This window comes from Crocuta crocuta, unplaced genomic scaffold (assembly GCF_008692635.1).
Source record: "Crocuta crocuta isolate KB4526 unplaced genomic scaffold, BGI_CrCroc_1.0 scaffold87, whole genome shotgun sequence".
Taxonomy (NCBI): Eukaryota; Metazoa; Chordata; class Mammalia; order Carnivora; family Hyaenidae; genus Crocuta; species Crocuta crocuta.
The window spans coordinates 1,671,668-1,693,751 of record NW_027532166.1 but is presented as its reverse complement, the minus strand read 5'-3'; the positions used below and the strand labels follow the sequence as shown (position 1 = coordinate 1,693,751).

Sequence of the window (22,084 nt, the reverse complement as noted above, 5' to 3'; positions counted from 1 at the left end):
GTAAAATCAGTAGGCCCCTGAAATCCTATGTGTTTGGCTCCTAGATGTGGTTTTTCCACTGACTAGCTGCGTGACCTTGAGCAAGCTAGGTGACTACCTGACCCTCAGGTTGCCCATCTATAAAGTGGGGTCACAGCAGCCTCTGGCACATAGAATTGTAAGGATTCAGTGAGCATAGAACATGGCGACTGGCACACAGTGAGCACCCAATTAATCTTTAAAACGGAGCAGAAGGAACTAGAAATACTGAATTCTTTTGGTTTCTTGGTAATACGTTTTCCAGGCTACATCATCACAGGAATAGCTGGGGAGTAAGGATATCCCTGAGACATAACATGCTGGAATATCTACCAGCTGAGAGTCAAAGCCTAATGTTCATGTTGAACCGCCCAGATTCCAGGGATCCAGGGGTTACTTTAAAACATGTAGTANAGGAGGGCACTTGTGGGGATGAGCACTGGGTGTTATGTGGAAACGAATTTGACAATAAACTATTCGTAAAAAAAAAATAAAAATAAATAAATAAATGAATAAAACATGTAGTATTCCTGCGGCGCCTGGGTGGCTCAGTCAGTTTTAAGCATCGGACTTCAGCTCAGGTCATGATCTCCCAGTTCACGAATTCAAGTGCTGCATCAGGCTCTGTGCTACCAGCTTAGAGCCTGGAGCCTGCTTCAGATTCTATGTCTCTGTCTCTTTCTGTCCCCCCACCGCTCATGCTCTGTCTCTCTCAAAAATAAACATTAAAAAAAATTTAAAACATGTAATATTCCTTAATGTACACATAGCAGCTCACCTGCTTACAGGTCTTTCGTTTGAAGGGCCCTTCATGCTTGAGCTTATAATGAAGATAGAAGAAACGGAAGCCAAAGGTGTGTGGCGCGTGGTCGAAGGACACCTGCATGTCCAAACCATGCTGGGTGATGTTCAGGTTCCGAGGCTTCCAGACTGGGAGGAGGAAGGACCCAGAATGAGCACCCAGAGGCCACCCCGACACCACTGAGCTGGCAACACTTGACAGATAGGAATGGCTGTACTTACAGGGTTTACAGGCCAGGTTGTCTGGCTGTAGCAGTAGGTCACAGGCTATTAAGAAAGATGTATATTTTTAGTTTTAGTACAGTTTGACATTTTCCTCATGCAATAAATCAATAAAATGTAAACATATGGCACTGAGTACTGCTGGTAAAAGTATAAAATACATCAATTGAGCAATGATTTCCGATACAGGGCAGTTATATCTTATGAAAATTTAAATTGTACAATATAAAAATATTAATGCAGTTCATTTTCTGCCAAATAAATGGAAACAGTGTAAAGTCACCCAACCTTTTAAAGCTTGTCAAGCATTACATAGTTTCAAGGCCAGTGGGACTGTGTTCAGGCCACTGCCACACGGGAGGCTCTGTTTCAGCTGTAAACAGAAATGACGCCAGCCCTACTCCATTGTACAGGTGTTTAGGCACAAGAGAACTTTGGAGTGATCCTAGTAACTCCCTCGGGGCTGTTTTAACCTTCACCAGCCTTTTACTTTAAAATCCTTTTGGGGGCACCTGGATGACTCAGTCGGTTAAGTGTCTGACTTTGGCTCGGGTCATGATCTCAGAGTTCCTGAGTTTGAGCCCCGTATCGGGCTCTGTGCTGACAGCGTGGAGCCTGCTTCAGATTCTGTGTCTGTTTGTCTGTCTGTCCCTCTCCCTCTTCCCCCTGCCCCCAACTCGTGAGTGCGCATTCACGCTCTCTCTCTCTCAAAAATAAATATATAAATAAATAAACATTTAAAAATCCTTTGGATGGGGTCTGAAAATGGCATCTAGGCATCTAGTGAATAGTGGCACCAGCACTGAAAACTAGGCAGCAGAGCTATGAAACAGGACTTAAATGTGATAAAAACACAAGCCAGGAGCCAAACAGCTAGTCCAATATGCCATGCTGCTGCTAAGCCAGGGAGTACCCTCTGGAAAATGTCCATATACTGCCAAGAAAATCAAAGGCAGCATTAAGATCACAGTGCACTGAAATGGTGATAAACACATCTCCCGCCTCCACCTCCCCGCCAGATAGACGTATTGATTCTGATGGGAAAACTTGATCTTGAATTATGCTAGTTCTGATTAAGGCAAGCTTCTCATAAACACTTTTGAATCCTCTAACTGGTTCTGTGTAAGGCACTGAGATATAAAATACACAGTCTTTGCCCTAAGGAATCATATTTTAATTAAGAAAATGAGACCAAACCATTATAAAATAATTCTGCTGCACAGAAAATACAGCTTAAAAAAAGAGAAAAGAAAGGCAAAAGCAAACAACAAGAGCATGAATTCTGCAGCTGAGAACAAAAACATCACAGAGGAGGGCGGCAGCTGGACCACATAGGAAGGCCTATTGAGGTGGCCGGACAGCTGACCGTCAGGGGTCTGATAGGCCAGAACGAAGGACTGGACAGGAAGGCAGGTTTCAGGATGCCTGGGCAGCGGCATCTGAAAGCAGCGATTCAGGTTAAAGAAAGACCCACCACACCGTGCACAGAATAGACAGAAAAGGGAACTCAGCATGGTTGGCTGGAGAGCGTGGACTCTAGAGTCAGACTTCTGGGTTCAAATCCCAGCTCCCACCAGGCTCTCTAATCTCTGGGTGTGTAATTCCACATCTAACAAGTGGACACGGGAGGATTAAATTCTTTGAAGGGTTGGAATGGGTGTAAACTGAGCCAGTACTTAGAAAGCATTTAGGGGCGCCTCGGTGGCTCAGTCTGTTAAGTGTCCGACTTCAACTCAGGTCATGATCCCATGAGGTTTGTGAGTTCAAGCTCTGTGTCAAGCTCTGTGCTGACAACTCAGACCCTGGAGCCTGCTTTGGATTCTGTGTCTCCTCTCTTTGCTTCTTCCCTGCTCATGCTCATGCTCTGTCTCTGTCTCTCTCTCTCAAAAATAAACAAACATTAAAAAAAAAAAAGCACAGGGGTGCCTGGGTGGCTTAGTCGGTTAAGCATCCGACTTTTGCTTGGGTCATGATCTCGCGGTTCGTGGGTTCGAGCCCCGCGTCGGGCTCTGTGCTGACTGCCGGCTCAGAGCCTGGAGCCTGTTTAGGTCTGTGACTCCCTCTCTCTCTGACCCTCCCCTGCTCACGCTGTCTCTCTCTCTCTCTCTCCTAGAAATAAAACATTAAAAAAAAAATTTTAAAAAAAAAAAGCACAGAGCCTGACATATAGACATTAAACAGACAAACTTTCTAGAAAAAGGCAATCTCAGGGTTACTGCTTTATTTTCTTAATGTAATCTCAAAACGGGCATCACTCACAGAAGCCACCTTCCTGACGACAGGTAAAAGATGGAATTATTTCATGCTCTACGCTTCACCCCAAAAATCAACTTCTACTTTTTATTCCCGCTCTTTTTATTTCCCCCAAATGGTTTTAATATGGCTGTCTTACAGCATCTTTAAAAAAAAAAAAAAGGAATCTAGGGTCAACATCTACTGTTGAACAAGCCTGAAATGGATGTCTCTGGTTAGGTGAATACTGCCTCAGCCAAATGCTAATTCTAATAATTGTTCTTGGTATACTTTTCCTGGATGCTTTTCTCCTCACCATGCTGGTGTCATACCAGTATTTGGTATGTTCTTGAATATATTTCTTCAAAGTCATTAGAATCAGGAGCAGGCTCTTCATGGGAACCAGGCAAGAAAGGCCATACTCACCGCGGGTTCTGAAGAAGAAAGGGTGGTAATTGCTTTCATTTTTAATGGAAGGAAAAGGGACGATCTTCACAAAGTAATCCGTTTCAAATTTCATATTCAGGAAGGGTTGAGATTCCATTCCCTAAAAGGGAATAAAATCAGACATGATATCATGAAGAAATTACCCCCCAGTCCCACACCTACACACAGGACCTCCAGTCTCTTTCACAGTCACCCAGACTCGGCTCCAGAGCTGGGGGCTATTTTCTGGACCAAGTTTAGGCTGGGATCCCTCGCAGAAATAAAGATCGACAATGCTGCCTGTGCTCTGGCAAAGAAGCCCTAGCTGGTGAACGTGGAACCTCAAAGCTGGTGGGGAGGGGCCCGCGCACTTTGAGTGCACAAAGCCACCTTCCAGGACATGTAACCTGAGAGGTGTATTTACCAGCGAGAGGTGCTGGAGGGTTTCTTTGGGTGTGGAGCAGGCTCAGGGTGCTGCCGAGCTGTTTCTCGCCCACCTTGGCAGGGGGGGTGACCCCACAGCCCCTCCTTCTCCAGTTTCACAGACATTCAATAGACCATTCAGACCCCCAGAACAATGGTGTGTCTTCAGGGGCACATTCCCTGCGTGTGACTTACAGTTCTTTTGAAGCTACTGTTGAGCTGCTTCGGGTCCTTTAGAATCAGTTGTTGGCACCGTCTTCCCTCTGACTTCAGCTCCTCCAATATTACTCGAAATCCTTTTAGGAATTCGATGCCTAAGCGGAGCAAAATGCTTTTATTAAAAGCCGACCTAATTACTTTTGAACACACTTTCCTTCCTCCAAGACTGCCGTCCTTTCCACCTACATGACAAAGCTAAAGGAATTCTTACTTTGGCTGGTACATCTGAGTCTTACAGAAGCGAAAACCACATACCCTGCATTCCTCTGGTACAGGCCAGGTGATTTTCTCCGTCCCATCATTGCTCATTAATTAGCTCTAATCCAGCCGGCTATTTCACAATGCCCATTGTCTCTGTGACATTAGGGTTCAAATATATAGGCTCAAATCACAATTGATCCTAAAAGTCTACAGTGGAATACATTATTCCTAGGTCATGACACAGAGTGTATTCAACTGATGATAATTCACAATGCTGACTAGGGACTCCCCGTAAACCATGTTTCTGCTTTAAGTTTTCATCCTGCATTTTGCTGGCACGGTTCACCCGAGTAATGCACAAAATTCCCAACAAAGTGTGTGACTACGCCCAAGGGGAAGTTTCTAGGCTTGGGATTAAATAGCTCAGAATGCTTATGTGATTTACAAAGTTCTTGCTCTAATCATGCCTGAAAGGCAGACACCCAAGGGCTGCCCAGTGTGTGCTCTTCATACAGCCCTCAGCCCCGAGACGCCCACAGTGCTGCTGAAAGGCGCCCGGCCCAGCCTCCCACCACCTGAGGATTAAGCTCCGCCGATCACAAGAGCCAGTACCAGCGCTCTGCGTCCCTTGGAGACTGGAGGGGTCTGACTGCAGCTGGAGACCCCCAAAGCCGGCCTCAATTGGCGCGGTATCGATTTCGCATTCTTTCTGAACACTAGACAAGGGGACAATTTCAACCCTTCCCCTCCCGGGGCAAAAGTAATGACATAGGATGCAATTACCCAGGTGGGAAAAGTACTGATGGCAAAGGACAAGGAAATCTTTTCAAAAAGGTTCTCTAATCCTATAATTATTTGATGAAGAACACGTTTTTTATGGTGAATAGGGTAAAGGAGTTACAATTTGAGCTTCACATTTTCAGGGGTCACATTTACAGTGTGCAGGTACTGCCTCTGCTGTACTGTATTTCAAGTTTAGAGCTTGCTGTAGGGGGGTGAGAGCCAGCTGACCCACAGCCCAAGACTCAGACACAACAAGATCCAAAGTCTGACCAGCAACTAGTTAGTAGATCTCATAGGAACTTGGCTTTTGAGGTTAAAAACAAAACAAACAAACAAAAAACCTGTTAAATAAATCCTTATTATTTATACTAAGACTTAATTCATGTCATGTCCCTAGAACTCCTATTTAACAAAAGCTGGGTGATTAATACAATTAAAGGCTGTGCATCTCACAGTTACATAAAATCCATCAGCTGAGGTAGGAGTAGGTGGTTCTAGTCCTTATCTTTTATTTATTTTTTAATGGCTTTTCAAGTTTATTTTTTTATTTAGAGAGAGAACACAAGTGAGGGCAGAGAGAGACAGAGGGACAGAGAATCCCAAGCAGGCTCCATGTTGTCAACACAGAGCTCGATGCAGGGCTCAATTCCACAAACAGTGAGATCATGACCTGAGCCGAAATCAAGAGTCAGATGTTTAACTAAGTGAGCCACCCAGGTGCCCTAGTCCTTATTTTTTAAGAGATCAGCATGAAAAGCCACTACACCAAGTCTGGGAGGTGGGAGTAAAAGCAGCAAATGTAAACCTTCTATCATAGTAACACCTTTATCACACCTTTAGTTACACACCTTTAGTTACCGTAATTACACCTTTATCACAACACTCTCAATGTCTTGTAGTTACAAGTTAACAACTTTACAGAGCAGCTTCCCGTGAAGGAACATATATGTTCCTTCTCATCATTTAAAACTCATTAATCCCCTAGCATCCATGGAAGGAAGGTATTATCCCCCATTTTACAGATGAGGAAATAGGTACAGAGACAGTGAATGATTTGATCACACAGGAATTAAATGGCAGATGTGTGACTCAAACCCAGGAGTGTCTGCTCTAAGCTGGGGCACTTTTTTTTTTTTTTTTAACGTTTGTTTGTTTTTGAGAGAGACAGAGCATAAACAGGGGACAGACAGAGAGGGAGACACAGAATCCAAAGCAAGCTCTAGGCTCTGAACTGTCAGCACAGAGCCCAATATGGGGCTCAAACCCACAAACCACGAGATCATGACCTGAGTTGAAGTTAGACACAACCCACTGAGCCACCCAGGTACCCCTCTAAGCTGGTGCTCTTAACCCATATGCTTTTCTGTCACTCAAGGAATTTCCTTTTTTTTTTTTTTTAATGTTTATTTTTGAGAGAGAGCTTGAGTGGAGGAGGGGCAGAGAGAGAGGGAGACAGAAGAACTGAAGCAGGCTCCATGCTGACAGCAACAAGCCCAACGCAGGGCTCGGACTCACAAACCAAGAGATCATGACCTGAGCGAAGTCGGACACTCAACCGACTGAGCCACCCAGGCGCCCCAGAAGTCTCCTTGATAGAACCTGATAGAACCTGAAAGAAACAGATAGAACTCGTCTACCCACAAATCGTCATGCAGGAAAAGCACCACATTCTGCCCTCATTCTTCCACCTGTTAGTTTTCCAACCACCAGCTCCCATTCCTTACTTGCATTCTAAAGGAGCCTGCAATTTGTCAGGCCAACCTCTCAACAGTATAGCCTTATATGGAATGACCACTTCCCGTTTATCCAGAGAGAATGTTTTTATCTTTAAATGTTAAGATAATGTTATTTTTGGAAAACCCACTGGGTTCAGACCCAGCAGTATTTACACGGATAAATGATTCAGGCCCATGGATCTGATCTATCCTTCCTCACTCTGCACTCACCTCTCCTGCAGTCTGGTTTTTCTGAGATTTGTCCTGTTCAGATTAAGAAATCCAGACTTTATTTTACTTTACAGGTTTTTTTCTTTTTCTTTTTCTTTTTAATTCCAAGATTCAGTGGCAGTGTCAAAGAAACAGGTTTGAGGACCAGGTTTTGATGATGATAAGAGTAGCCACTGTTTTTTTTTTTCTTAAAGATTTTATTATTATGTTTTTTCATTTGGGAGAGAGAGTGTGCGCACAGCAGAGGGGAGGGACAGAAGGAGAGAGAGAATCTCAAGCAGGTTCCACACTCAGTGCAGAGTCCAATTAAGGGCTGGATCCCACAACCATGGGATCATAAACTGAAATCAAGAATCAGACACTCAACTAACCAAGCCACCCAGATGCCCCAAAAGATTTTATTTTTAAGTAATCTCTGCACCCAAAGTGGGGCCTGAATTCACAACCCGAGATCAAGAGTTGCATGCTCTACCGACTGAGCCAGCCCGGTGTCCCAGTAGCTACTGTTTTTTAAGAGCTCTTTCTAGGGATGGCTGGCTGGCTCAGTCAGACGACTCCTGATCTCAGTGGTCATGAGTTTGAGCTTCACGCTAGGTACACAGATTACTTAATAAAAACTTTTTTAAAAAAAGAGAGATTTTCACTGTGTGTATGTGGAAAAATCTTATAAAGACCAGGAGGCAGTCAGTCACCTTCACATCACAGATGGGGAAGCCAGGGCTCAGCAAGGCTTAGCAGCCTCTTGTGGAAGGTAGAATCTGGGTTCACACCCAAGCCCATTTGAATAAATGGGCCCTGACCGTGTCCCCCACCCAGCTGTCCCATCCTCTCTGGTGTATCAACTCATAAAAGAGGACAAGCAAACTCTGCCCTTACCTGAATCTGACCAGATAATATGGGTTTGCTTTTTTCTGTTTCTTCATTTTGAATTTTTTTCAGCCCACATGTTTTACATATATTCAGTTAGTTGCCAACATTTAAAAACTACTGATTTTAGGGGTCACTCAGGGGGCTCAGTTGGTTGAGCATCCGACTTCAGCTCAGGTCATGAGTTCAGGGTTAGTGAGTTTGAGCCCCACATCAGGCTTGCTGCTGTCAGCGTGGAGCCCACCTTGGATTCTCTGTCCCCCTCTCTTTGCCTCTCCCCTGCTCGCTTGCTCTCTCTCTCAATAAACATTTTAAAAAATTATTGATTTTATGGGTTCTTATGAACACTGGGAAATTCCTATAAATTCACAATATGTGCCGGTGCTGGGCCAGGATATCCACGTGGGCATACGGATGGCCAGTGCTGGATGCTGAAGCCATTATGCCCTTGGACAGGTTACCTATCCTCTGGCTACTGCTGAGACCCAAAGGCTAAGGACTCCGCATGATTTATTGCCATACACTACTATTTTCCAAGCCCACATCTCTCTCAGTAATGGCCAAGGGAACAAAAGATGAGCCACAGGGCACAGCATCAAGCTCCGTACATGCCCAGCAAGTATATGCACCAAAGCAGGAAGCATATCAGTGCCCAAGCACACCTAAGCTACACGTACGTCAAGACACACCTGGCCCCTGGAGGTTGTCACACTGGGACCCTTGTGCTCGTCACGACCCACGCAGGCCACATGATGGGCTCCGTTCTGACCACTTACCAAGGGCCCCTGGGGACCAAAGAATGGTGACTGCCACTTGGTCATGGCAAGCATACTGACTGATGGTGATGTTCTGCGCGTCGGCAATCACGTGCTTCCCCACTGGAGTCAAGTAAGTGGTGCAGTCTAGAGGGTTGAGAGAACAAGCACAGTTAGAGTAAAACTTTAAATTTTACATTTTTTTATTTCCAGGTTCATCTTCTCAAATTACACAGAGCCATCTGGAGGCAGCCAAATCCATTGTGTTTAATGACATGTGCCTCAAAAGCCCAAATGTGACAGTAAAGCGTGACTATTTGGTAAACTATAAGATGCAGTCGTGGGATTTATTTATAGCACCAGCACTACCAGCCACCCCTCGAGCTAACTTTTAGGACAGCAGTAGAGGAGGGTCAGACACAGTCTGGAGTTTAACTGTGTATCTGGCATTAACTTTTTTTTTCACTGCTATGACATCATACCTAAATCAATAATTATTTACATCGCTTCACTCAGTTTTCAGCATTAGAGAGTGGTCTGAAACAAAACCAATGGCTAAAGATTGGGGCTTGTTTTTAGAAGAAACCTGGAGGCAAAGTGAGCAGGGTAAGGAAGTAATAGGAAGATAGGACTCACGGGGGAGTGGCTCACAGCAAGACAGTTAAAACAATCCAATTAGTATCTGCAAAAGGTACTAACCAACTTCATGATGAGCAAAGCACCTTCGATGTTAACTCACATCTCAAAGGTAAAACACCACGTGTTATAAAAGACACCCAGGATGCCCACCAGATCCGAAGAGTTCCACATTACTCAACCAGTGAAGATCTCTGACTTGGACTGAGGACATTACTTGCTGCCAGGTGTCAATGCAGCCACTACCATGTGAGCAGCTGTGACACCTGGTATTGCTAAACACATCTTCAAAGTCTACAGAATCCTAAAAAGCTGCCAGAAGCTTCCAGCCAGACTCAGCATGGGACTCCAGAGAATGGCCGTGGGCTGTTCTGGCCACTCAGCCAGGGAGAACCATCAGCGCTCCTCAGCAGGCACCAACTCACAATTTTTTAAAAGTTTTTATTTATTTATTTTGAGAGACAGACAGACAGACAGACCAGGAGAGGGGCAGAGACAGAGGGACACAGAGAATCCCAACCAGGCTCTGCACAGTCAGCACTGTGCATGGTTCAAACTCACAAACCATGAGATTGTGACCTGAGCCAAAACCAAGAGTCGGACACTTAACAACTCCCAGGCACCCCCCAACTCACATTTTTTTATGCTGCTTCATCTCCATTTCTTTTTCAGTGATTAAAATTGAAAACTCTCTTTGGTGTCTGCTGCAAAAGATCCTTAGTTCCATCAAATGTCCCAAACTACTCATTACCCTTCCTCCCAAAGTCAGGGTGTTTTTCTTTGAGGTGAAACAGTCAGGGGTTGTTTTCTAGGCTTGGGGAGTCTGCTGCACGCCCCATACCCCTGCTGCACACCATACCACGCATTTCCCATTTTTATTACTAAAGACCTTCCCTGGATATTTGAAAATTATAAAAGAACATAAGAAAACTGTAGAAGTCATCCACACCCTCCCACCACACAGAGGTAACTACTATCAACTTCTAAAGGACACACTTCTAAGCCTTTTAATGTGCACATAACATATATCCTTTTTAAAATTTCTTACTAAAATTCAACACACATGCACCACAACGCACCTCCCCCCTTGGGTAACTCCTACCCTTCACACAGCTTTGTGTCCTTTTCTTGCCTAACTGCACCCCCTTCTGGAAACTCCATCTGCTTAAAAAGCAGCTACCTCTATATTTCAATATTACTTCTTTTGAAAAGATGTTAATAATTAATAAAACCAAATTCTACTTCTAATGAAAATTGACTCTTGAGGCATTCAACATGTGTTCTCTGGGTGCAGAAGAGAATTTTAGAACAGAAAAAAATGTTTCTTTAAACATCTGGTTTAACACCCACGTTGTACAAATGAGGAAACGTTTTGCAGTTAAGAAGCCAGCTGGGTGGCTTAGGATTCCGCTGCTGACCAGCCCAGGGTCAGGACAGAAAGCAGCCTGGCTCATGCAGGGCTCTTGCCATTCTATCCTCAGCACAGAGATTATTACTATAATAAAATCTGAATCAGAAGTAGTTAGCCTGCAAAAATCCCTGGCTGAAACCAGCTTCCCAGTATTAAAAAAAAAAAAAAAAAATCCCATCATACTTGTCGATTTCAAACATTTTCATTTATCGAAACCTCTCACTTAAACAGCTGCTAGAAAAAGATGCATGAAAATAAGTGCAAATCATGTTTTTATTTCCCTTTGTTCATTCCTAATGCCAAAATTAGCACTCTTGAGGTTTCTGTAAATATAATTATGCAAATATAAAGTCAAAGAATTAAGAAAATGTATTACAGCCTACTCAGGCATTACCCCCTCAGAGTCCAAAGAAGAAACAAGAAATGCAAAATGAAAGGAGGCATGGAAACCTGGGAGATTCAGTTTTGACTTAATGGCAAGACATTACCTTTGTTTGTAACATCAAATGGCAAAGGGGCAGAAAAATGAGATTTTGTAGTTTAACCCTTTTGGTGAAAACCTGATCATTGGCTCTTAAGCTGTTTCAAACGGAACGAGTAACCCGTCAACTGAGCCAAGAACAGAAACTTCCTTGTGGAAGAGAGAAAGAAATATCTTTTCAATGGAAAACAATGAATAAATTTTTTACATAAACCTGGATCCAATTATTAGCAACTCTAACATTTTGGATTCTGGTTACCAAATAACTATGCCCAAATGACATTTTGCCAAAATACAACCGAGCTTCAGATGTCTCAGGAGTCAATTCGAGTTGCGAATTAAATTCTAATTAAATGCTGCAGAGTAAGAAAGAAAGTAATGACTAAGAGGCATCAGGCACATGGGCCAAGTATTCAGTCCCATGAAGAAAACAATAAGATACTTTTAAGTTTTACAGGTACAGATCCTCTTTCACAAAACCCCGTATTAAATTAGAGCTGCAAATAGTTGTTTGCCACTGACCGGAAAATTTTGAACTCTTGAATGTAACACAAGATCTGCCAGGACCAAGAGCATATATTAGAAATTAACTTTGTAGCTCAAAGAGAGATCTCTTACACATGTCTTTACTTAGCTGAATTAAGTATCCTGGACTTGCAAATCTTTCATTAGCAATAGAGCATTTACCCAGAGCAGGCGCACACCACTAACTTGAAATGTCTGCTTCAAATGTAAGTCCTCATTGGTTAACTTAAAGTACTCACCTCAGCAACTGTGGACATAAGTAGGACACACATATTTGTATCTTAAAATTGTTAGATTGTATACATGACCTTAAAAATCTTGCTTTAGTAGTCATCATTTCAAAGGCCTCAATGTGACCCACACCTATTATTTACACGGATTCACAACCCTCTCCAAGAGATGAATCAAATGTCAGGAGTCACTTAAATAAGAGTCAAGCTCCCTCTTGTTAACATTTTTACATAGAAATTATGCCTCATAAGGCTAAAATGCTCACCATTCCATATAATTACCTTCTTAGGCATGAAAGCATTTGCTGAGGGGAGATTCTATATGCTTAATCAGAAAAAGCAACCCACCCTGCCCTTAAACAGATGAAGTCAAACTTCCTTGAGAGAAAGGGCCCAAAAGATGCTATATTCCAATTCTGGTTGGAATGCCTTCTAATATTAACAGATATCAATTACTGAGTGTACATCATAGGCTAGCTACTGAGTTAAGCAGTTCAAAGCATTATCTCATTTAGGACTCAAAATGATGCCGAGGAAGAACCGAATCTTTATTTTATATGATGTGAAAGCTGAGGCTTGAGGTCAAATCACCTGCCACAGCTCACAGTTGACAGGTACGGAGCCAGAGCTGGAATCTAGGCCTACATCAGAGATAGCCAACGGGAGACCCTTGGGCAAATCTGGGGCAATGTTCACTTGGCCCACTCTGTGTGTGTGAAAAATTTGAAATAGATGACAGTATTAAAGAAAGGACAAAAAATGCAAATTTCTCACTCTTCTTGGAAATCACATCTGGCCACACTCAGGGGGAATACCTCAAGAGCTTCAATGGAGAGAAGCTAGTGCTCCCTTCGGATCAGACAGTCCCTGCTACTGCCTAGCATCTTGCACTTGAGTAGCTTTGTCCCCTGCTGGGCCCTATAGGCATCTGCCTTTATTCTTGACATGACTATATCCTGAAGAAATCAGGGGAGATCTCCCTCCATCCAAAACTTCTCCCAACACTATGGAAGACCCTTGACCTCTCTAAGTTCCCAAATACTTGAGTACCTCAAATGAGACAGAGCCAGCCGCTTTAGTTCTACTGATAAACCTGAGCAAGTTCAGAAAATTCCTCAACCCTAGGACCTAAAGTGCCCTTGATTGAGCACGACTGTGTGAGTGTTAGATCATTGAAAGGGCCTCATTCTTCAGCGGTGAAGCCAGTTACTTACTGTCATATCTGAAGGTGATGTTGTGCAGCCCACTGCTTCTGCTGGACGGCCCCACTCCCTGGGGGAAAACAAGAGAACACGATGAGGAGAGAAGCCAATTTGCTTTTCCAACACAGATCTCCATGGAGTCAAAATGCACACGAGATTACGAAGACCCAGGGTCATGCCAGTTGCTGAGCAATATCTACCACTCTTCCCACCCACTCTGTGCCTCTTCTCCCCCACTAGCTGCCAACCTCCCTCCAGCCCAGGAGATTCCTACCGCCAGGCCATCGGCATCATGAGCACGCACTTCCCTAAGACAAAAGGAGTGTGCTGCTCTGTGTTTGGGGGTTAAATAATAATTCATTAACAGTAAAATTGGGAGAGAGATCATGAGCTGCCAGCTGGAGCCCTTCCAGTTGGATCTGCTTTGAGCACTGATTGGTTATAAAAGTCGCCTACCAGACACTCTCGTCCAAAAACTCTATTAAGCCACGACAGATAGGCAATTCCTCAAGTTTAAGGAAACAGGTTCCTCATTCCAAGACTGGGAATGAGTGTGGGAATAAGCCATTACTTTTAATGAGAAAATTCTTCACTGTATCCATACCTATGCTTGGAATCTATAGGGTGGGTCATAAAAGAGAAAGAAAAAAGACTTTAAAAGGGCTAACTCTAACTCTTGGTGATGTGGCCGTTAGCCATCTGCACTCTTAATAGCAGGGATAACTCTGCCAGGCTCCCCACTTTAATTACAGCATCCACAGAGGGAGCACCGGAATCCTCCCATTGCCCAGCCTTTGCCTAACCCACCACTTATCCATCATGGGAAAGAGCAGCTACAGATCTGCCGACTCTGGTTTAACTGTTTCTATAATAATCTGCAAATGTGCCATTCGGCGCTAATTGCAGAATTCTCCAAAAACAGTTAATTCCGAAATGCTAAGTGATGGGAAAATATTCCAACCGCACAGCTAAAGTTTCCACTTAACAAAGGGGATGTTGGGGAAAACCATATGCTGGCAGCCCGGTATTTAATGGGCAATTGTCACACTGAGACACGATGTGCAGAACACTTCTGATGGAGCCCAGGGTCTCAGGCCACAACCCCATCATATCCATATGCTGTAGACATGTTCACGCTTTTTATCCTGAAGCCAGGCATGCCCACTGAAACTGTATCCCTGAGCTCAGATAAACACGGACCTTAGGAAAGCACAGCTGTGCAGAAAGGGATGGACACATACACACACACACACACACACACACACCCCACACAAATTCTAATTCAAGTGAGAAATAAGCAGTAACAAAATCTAAATCAACATGGTACACTAGCCCACTAGCTCCCCTTCTTCCTGATTCACCTTCCTTCTCCAGCTTTCCTGTTTCCATCCTCCTTTTCCCACATACACAAGATTCCAGAATTCCTCCCCTGAGCTAAAACACTTTGGAAAGGGTTATTTTTGTATTAAAATCCTAAATGCCTCCATAAATCCTTAGGGACAATGCCTCTAATGTGCCACCAGAGTCTGCCCAACTTCCAGATGGTCAAGATCAGACTAACACAACCAGGCAGGAGAAAATACACTCTCCCCAAAACCCTTAGGAAATGCCCCAAACCACACCCTTCTCCCTTAAAACCCCCCAGGATATAAAATCACTTACTATTAATTATTATTATGAGCTAGACATCATGCTAGGTACAGTGGTGAACAAAACAGCCACTGGTCCTGTCCTCAGGAGCAAAGTAATTCATTCCTTCAAAAGAGACTAATTGGGTATGTGGATCACATGCAAGGTATACAAATTTCAAACCACACCTTGACTCTCCAAGAACACGCAGCATGGCATACAAGGAGTATGTAGCTAGGTGAAGAGCCGGCCATAAATAAACATAGTGTATGAAATGCCACAGGTAGCACCTCACAAAGGATGATTCGAGGGTAAGGAAAGCACACACCAGAAGTTTAGAAGAAGGAAGGGTAATTGGACTACAAGGGAGAGGGAAAGGCAGCATCATGGGAGGGAAACAGTCTATGGGCCAAGGTAAGTATCTTAATCCTTCCATCCTTCCACTGGTGACCAAGGGCGAACCACTTCACTCCACGGGGTAGGAGTGTCCTCAACTATTTTCCTAAAAAGATAATTGGCATGACTTTCTCCTGGGAAAGCAGTTTGAGGAGGATCACGTGAAGCCATGTAGAGGAAGCACTTTCCAATAAAGGAAATGCATTTAAGAGCATGCTCTGAGGTACGTAAGGCTCTAGTGACCAGTCAGTGACTAGTCACCTTACTTGTAGGACTAACGGCTTTTCACTTAGTTCTTGTTCTCCTCATATTTCCACTGCAGCATGTTTTTTTGAAAGGATTTTATTTTAAAGTAATCTCTACACCCAATGTGGGGCTCAAACTTACAACCCCGAGATCAAGAGCCCCATGCTCTACCGAGCATGACGAAGCCGGCCAGGTGCTCCTGTTACAGCATGTTTTTAACAGGTATGTACTGGGCACTTGCACTGAGCTTGCATTGTGGAAAGAAGCCCAACGTCATGAGATGTGTTATATCTTGTAGACAAGAACCTAAGTCCTTCCAAATAAGGTCTGTGCTGAATCCAGAGCTGTTCAGAAGGGGTCCCAGTGAGCTTGGCCTCAAAGGAGAGTGAGGTTTACATACAGTATCGACTCACTACCCAGAAAGCTTTCCATCTTGACCCAACTCCTACATTGTTGGGCACTTTTGGTCACGAACCAGAACCAGGTCCTAAACTCAAGGGGCTATGGCCACCAAAGCGATGTCCTAAAGTGCAATTCTGCCCTCATTCCTCTGCTCCAAGCCCACCACTAGTTCCCTGTCTCTTCTAGAACATTCACCATGGGGCTCCTGCCTATCTTCACAGCCACTCCCCTCCCCACCTGCCAAACCCCTCCAGGCACTGCATTACTGCTCAGTCCATGTTCTGGAGATTTCCGAATCCCAGAATGCCCTTCGCACCATCCAGGACCTGCTCCTCTCATGGGCTTCCAGACTTAGTCCATCTAGCTCCATCACACGGTATCCCTGACATACAGATCTGCCTGCATACTCGCCTGGTGGGAGTATAGTAACCACCCACCCAACCTGACTGGCCTGGCACTTCTACCAATGTACATGCAAAATCATCATTCTAATTCCACAAAAAAATCAGAGACCAAAAGACCGTGTGACTAAGCCTTGTCCTTGAGTTCAGACGCAACAGAGCACAGAGCTCAGCTCCATCAGAAGTACCAGTTCCTGTGGGCACTGGAAGACCTGTCACTCTTGGAAGTCATCCGGGGCATGGCTTCTGAGCACATGCATCAGACAGATGCGCCATCAGGCTGTCCCCGGTTCACACCCAAATGCTCCCGCTGCTCCAGAGCTCTCAGAAACCACAGGAGAAATGGTGTACCCAGACTTGCTCACAGAGCACTACTGCTTTCTTTATACTTTGTGGTAGACAGAATACCAACCCCCCCTCCAAAAAAAAACACAACAGGTCCCAGGACCTACTTCACACAGCAAATAGGACTGTGAAGATGTGATTAAGTTTAAGGAACCTGATATGGAGAAATTATCCTGATGAGCCCATTGTAATCACATGGGTCCTTGTAAGTGGGATACCAGAAGGTCAGAGGAGGAGATATGGCCACAGAAGCAGAAGGCAGGGAGATGGACATGGATTTAAAGATGCTACACTACTGGTTTTGAAGATGGGGAGAGAAGGGGTTCACAAGCCAAGGAATGTAGGTGCTTCTAGATGCTAGAAAAGGCAGAAAAGGGGTTCTCCCCTAGAGCCTCCAGCAGGAGCCAGCCCTACCAGCATCTTGATTTCAGCTCCACATAAGACTCATTTTGGAATTCTGACTTCAACCAACTATATTGAATTCGTGTTGTTTTAAGTCACTAAACGGTGACAATTTGTTACAGCAGTAATTGAAAGCTAAGACATACATATACTTTTAGCTGCAATATAGAGGAAATGGATCTAGTGCCCCACGTGTGCCGTGTGCTGTCATTTTCCCCTTCCCGCACCCAGGGCACACTGAAGAATCACTTGTCACTACCCTCTATCCCTCCCCGGCTGCAGGCAGATGTGAAACACTGAGACATCAAGCTGTCGCTTCAGATTCTGCCATCCTAGATGCACGCTCCTGAGGGCTAGTCTGGGGCACATCTGGAGTGGAAGAGTGGTTAACAGCATGGGCTTTGGAGGTGTACAGATGTGTATTCAAACCTCCCCCTTCAAGCTGTGTGACCTTAGACAAGCTTCTAAACTTTCCTGGGCCTCATTTCCCTGAGCTATTAGGTGAAGTGCTTGAATAAAACTTCTGGGAAAAGTTCGGTGTGGGACTATGTGAGATGACACATTACCAAGTGCTCTGCACAGCATGCGACACCTTGAAATAGTTATGTTACCGTTCCTGGGAGGATTCCTGCCCTAATAAGCAGAGAGAGAGCTGTGCAGGTGGGTGTACGTGATGTAGACAGGGGAACGCTCACAGAAGGGGCATCTCCAGATATGATCAGTCTCGGCATCCAAACGTAGGGGGTCTGGTAGATGGGTGGAAAGGTCAGGGCAAGGGGACAGAGGCACTAACACCAGACTAAGGAATGGTCTTGGTGGGAACTGGGCAACCCAGTGACCCCCATCACTGGTAAGTGGTCAGGCTGGATCAGATGGGAAGAGACTGGAGGGAAAGTGACCAGGTCAGCCCCCTACCCCCTCAACCTTCCCCAAGCTTGCACCACAGTCCTAGCCCTGGCCCATAGTCAGCCCTTGATACACATTAGCTTTCTGCCTGAATGAATGAATGCATGATGAAGCTAGGGAATGCAGACCAAGAACCCAAGAGGACCTAGCTCTGTGTGACAAGGTGATTTATAGGCTTAGAATCAGGACTCACACTAAAAGAACATGGGTGAGCAACTTACAAAGCTGGTGAATGGCTTTGGGTGCTGTTTTTCAATAAACAATTCAAAGCTTTTGGCTACTATACCTGTTTTGATATTTAATGGGTTTACAATTAATAATACTTGTTTGTGGCCAGTTACTTTAAAACTATAAATGCCAATGCTGTGGCCTCAGGGTGTCACATTCTTAGTTAATTAACTACCCCCATTTGCTGCACTTGGGGGCAGCTTTTAATTTGTTCCAATGCTAGCCAGAAGCCAGCCCCAGGTGCCTGGGGCTCTGCTATGAACACTCTCTATGGTAAGCAGGGACGGAAGCAGCAAATGGGAACATAATGGAGAAAACATCTTTTACTCGGGAAAGGGGGAGGGGAGGATAACCCATAAGTGCTCTAAAAGAATAAAATTCAAAACCCACACCAAGCTCCACCCATATGGCAAAGCAGCAAAGGCCTGGACACAAAGACAGCCACAGGGAGGGATCCCACACAGAGCAGCCAGCCAGCTTGGCCCACAAGGGGCCATCCGCAGGCCCATTTCCTGAGGGGCTCTTGGGGATTCTAAGTCCATTGAAGACACCAACTTCCCAGAGCAACATTTCCAATCCAGTTCCAAAATAGCTTAACTGCCATTTTGGAAAGATGCATTTTGAAAAGAACTGCGCTAATTATAGTAGCCCCTTTCCAGTGGAAGGCAAGGCTAAACAACAAGGCCTAAACAAGACTGCTTTCAAATCAGTTAAGGACCTCTCAGAAAGCTGGTAATGTTTTAGTGAACAGAGTTTGGATGAACATTTAAACAAAAGCATCCATCATAAAGAACTGAATGGGTTTTTGTGTGTTTTTTTGTTTTTTTTTTTTAAAGATAACTGAGCAACTACTTAAAAAACTAAGTCCAACTTATAGTTTCTATTTTCCCTTTTCCTCCACCCTGGGTTTCCAGCATCTCAATGAGATTTAAAAGACAGCAGACAGTTCTGTGAGGCTTCAAATGCACAACAGGACTGACATTTTTGCCTGTAACCAATGGACATGGTAAAGGCAAGAGGCAGAACATGGAGTCAATTTATTCAGCACAGGTTCAGTTCATATGGTTTTCCTAAATGAATTCAGATCCCACTTAACTTCAGTTCAAACCTTTAACTAAAAAAAAAGGGGGGGGGGCAGGGAGAAGTCAGCAAAAAGCAGAGAAGCCCCAGGTGATGTAAGCTGAGGAGAATGCCGGCAAACCCAAAACACAAGGAAAATAAATCACAAAGCCAGCTTGGATCTGGATCTATTCAAAATATTCTTCTCCACATTCCCGAGAGCTGTTCTCTCTCACTTTCCAACTAGATGCAACCAGCTTCAGAAACGAAGGGTGCCAGCTGTCTGATTCGGGGAGGTGAGGCTTTGGATGTCTAGTGGGGAACTCACAAGCTCTGGGGGAGTGCCGCTGTGCTCCCACCAGCAATTACCATGTCGGCCCAAAAAGACCCAGAGATCTTAAGCTAATTAGAGAGATTTGCTTGAGGAGGTAGGAAATCACTACTCCAAAGCATCGCCTGTGTACCAGACCAAAGCCGTAATCATGATTCATCTCTGACATGTTGCTAATCAGCACACACATGTTCCTAATTTCACGCTCCCCAAAGGAAAGCTGAAGGGACAATTGTTTCTGAGCTCGAACATGGAGCCAACCTATGCCAAGTTACCATGTGTTCTGCTTATCAAACTGAGAGCTCGCGTTTCCAGCTATGCCGCCTTTCACTATTTTACCCCTCCTCCACTCCCCCCCACCCTCACCTCACGCCCAAGGAAATCCATTCACTAAAGATAAAGATGCATTAGGGCATCTATAGGAGTTGTCTCTCAGATAGCAACTTTTATTTTTAATTGAGATAGAACTGACATACCATTATATAAATTTAAGATATACAATGTATTGATTTGATATATTTATATATTGCAGTAGCAACTTTTCTAACTGGTGATGACCTAAATGGAATTTAGTATGTTTTTAAAATGTCTTTCTCTGCTCTAGACTTTTTCTTATTGCTTTGCCACTGGAATATACATATGCAGTTAATGCTCAGAGATATCAACACACACACACACACACACACACACACACACAGACACACACACCACTGACTTTTCTCCTGTATTTAGAAACAAAACAAAACTCTCCAGCCTTATTGGTTTTCACAAAGCAAAAGCCCAAATACTTTTTTCCAATTAGTCTGTTAAGGATCTGGGCTGTGTGTTCTCCCGTGGCTGATTCTCACAAATAGACAGGATTGTTCCATTTTTCCAGTTCTCAAAACGTTAAAAGCTATAAAACATGCCTCTGGATAGTGAGCCAGACCCTTTCCCTCGGCTGCACACACCACTCCCATCCACTCAAATGGGAACGGCATGTTAAAGAACTGGTGTCTTTAAGGTAACCGTCAGCTCATCTGAAGTTTAAAAAGCACACACGGAAAATTTCGCAGACACAGATTAACTAGCGTTCTGTAAATACTGGGTACGAAGAGGAAGCAAGCAATGAGCCACCCAAACACCCACCTAGCAAATCAGCTACCAGCTTGCTCTCACTTAGCTGTTAAAAGTAGTTACAAAGACTTCACTCCAGAAGCTCAAGAAAGTATCTCCCTGCAAGAGCAAAATAGTGATTAGACAATAGAGGGGAAACTTCAAGCTATACACATGCCTGTTATGCCTAAGCTCAGAGGAAATGTTCGGATCAAAACAAAACTACTAATAAAAGGCCTTAGGACCACACAGAGAGCGTGCACTGAATTGTACCACTTCAAATACTGTTTCCGAGGCCCTGGGACGGAGCCTCCAAATACTGTATCACATCTGGAATTCTGCTTTTACAGCACAAATGCCTGCAGAAATAGGGGATTGTGACGTTGCCATGGGGACCAAGCCTCCTCCAGCCAGGCAGGTCCCCAGTGTGCCCCGCACATGTGCTTCCTTCAAGGTGGATTTCACATATTTGGAAATTATGGAAGACCGCCCTTTTAGGTTTTAGTGCAAATCGAAACATCACAGGCTATACTAGAAAGCAAGGGACCCTCTGTCAGCCTATTATTTCTGTCCACATGGTGGTCTCCGAGAGAAAAACCTTCTTAAAATAACAGTGGGAAGCAGCAAGTCAACATTAGACCCTTTTCCAAAAGTTATTTGTGGCTTTTCCCCCTTCCTCTAGGAGGGAGACAGGCTTCAAGCATCCCTTTTAAACTCTCCTGTTCTCTGGCTGCAAAAATCCAAGTGAGTCCACCTATGGGCACTCACCACTGCTGGCCTATGGGAGGGACCCCAGGCTCCGGCTCTTTACCATCACAAGAAATGAGCCACTAATGCCTTCCCAGCAGGGCTACTGGCCAGAGTAGAGGGTCTTCATTTTTAATTGCTGTTAAGGGAAAAAGGTTTCTAGAATCCATTGGAGATTCCTGTGAGAAACATTCCTTAGACACTTCGCCCAGAAACATTCTTACATGATTTGAGGGCATTCCCAGAACTCTCAGAGGCCACCAAGGGCTTCACAGAGCCCGGGTCAAAAGCCATATATAGACATAAAGAATCTAGAGGTCCCACTTAGAAATGAGGAGGTACGTCTGGGCTTCCCCACTCCCTGGGATGCAGCCTGTCTGACCAACCTCTCCAGGTACAGATTCATACATACAGGAAACACAACCCTCCTTGGTGCTGGCAGGTGCCCAGACCACTCCTCATCCTGCCATTCATCCTACCTCCCTAGGACCCCAGCTGGCTTAAAACAATGGTCAAGAC

At 44.5% G+C, this 22,084-nt stretch overlaps 1 protein-coding gene across 1 annotated transcript in view; it reads right to left on the bottom strand.

The window, feature by feature from the left end:
- IL17RD (interleukin 17 receptor D) overlaps nucleotides 1-22,084 on the bottom strand; it is a 66,535-nt gene that overhangs the window by 11,558 nt on the left and 32,893 nt on the right. Inside the window, exons 2-7 of the mRNA XM_077776684.1 lie at nucleotides 13,391-13,448; nucleotides 8,915-9,040; nucleotides 4,318-4,436; nucleotides 3,700-3,820; nucleotides 1,042-1,086; nucleotides 797-948 (exon numbers count right to left, since the gene is read on the bottom strand). Coding sequence (XP_077632810.1) covers nucleotides 797-948; nucleotides 1,042-1,086; nucleotides 3,700-3,820; nucleotides 4,318-4,436; nucleotides 8,915-9,040; nucleotides 13,391-13,448 — 621 coding nt within the window. The remainder of the gene's footprint in view (nucleotides 1-796; nucleotides 949-1,041; nucleotides 1,087-3,699; nucleotides 3,821-4,317; nucleotides 4,437-8,914; nucleotides 9,041-13,390; nucleotides 13,449-22,084) is intronic.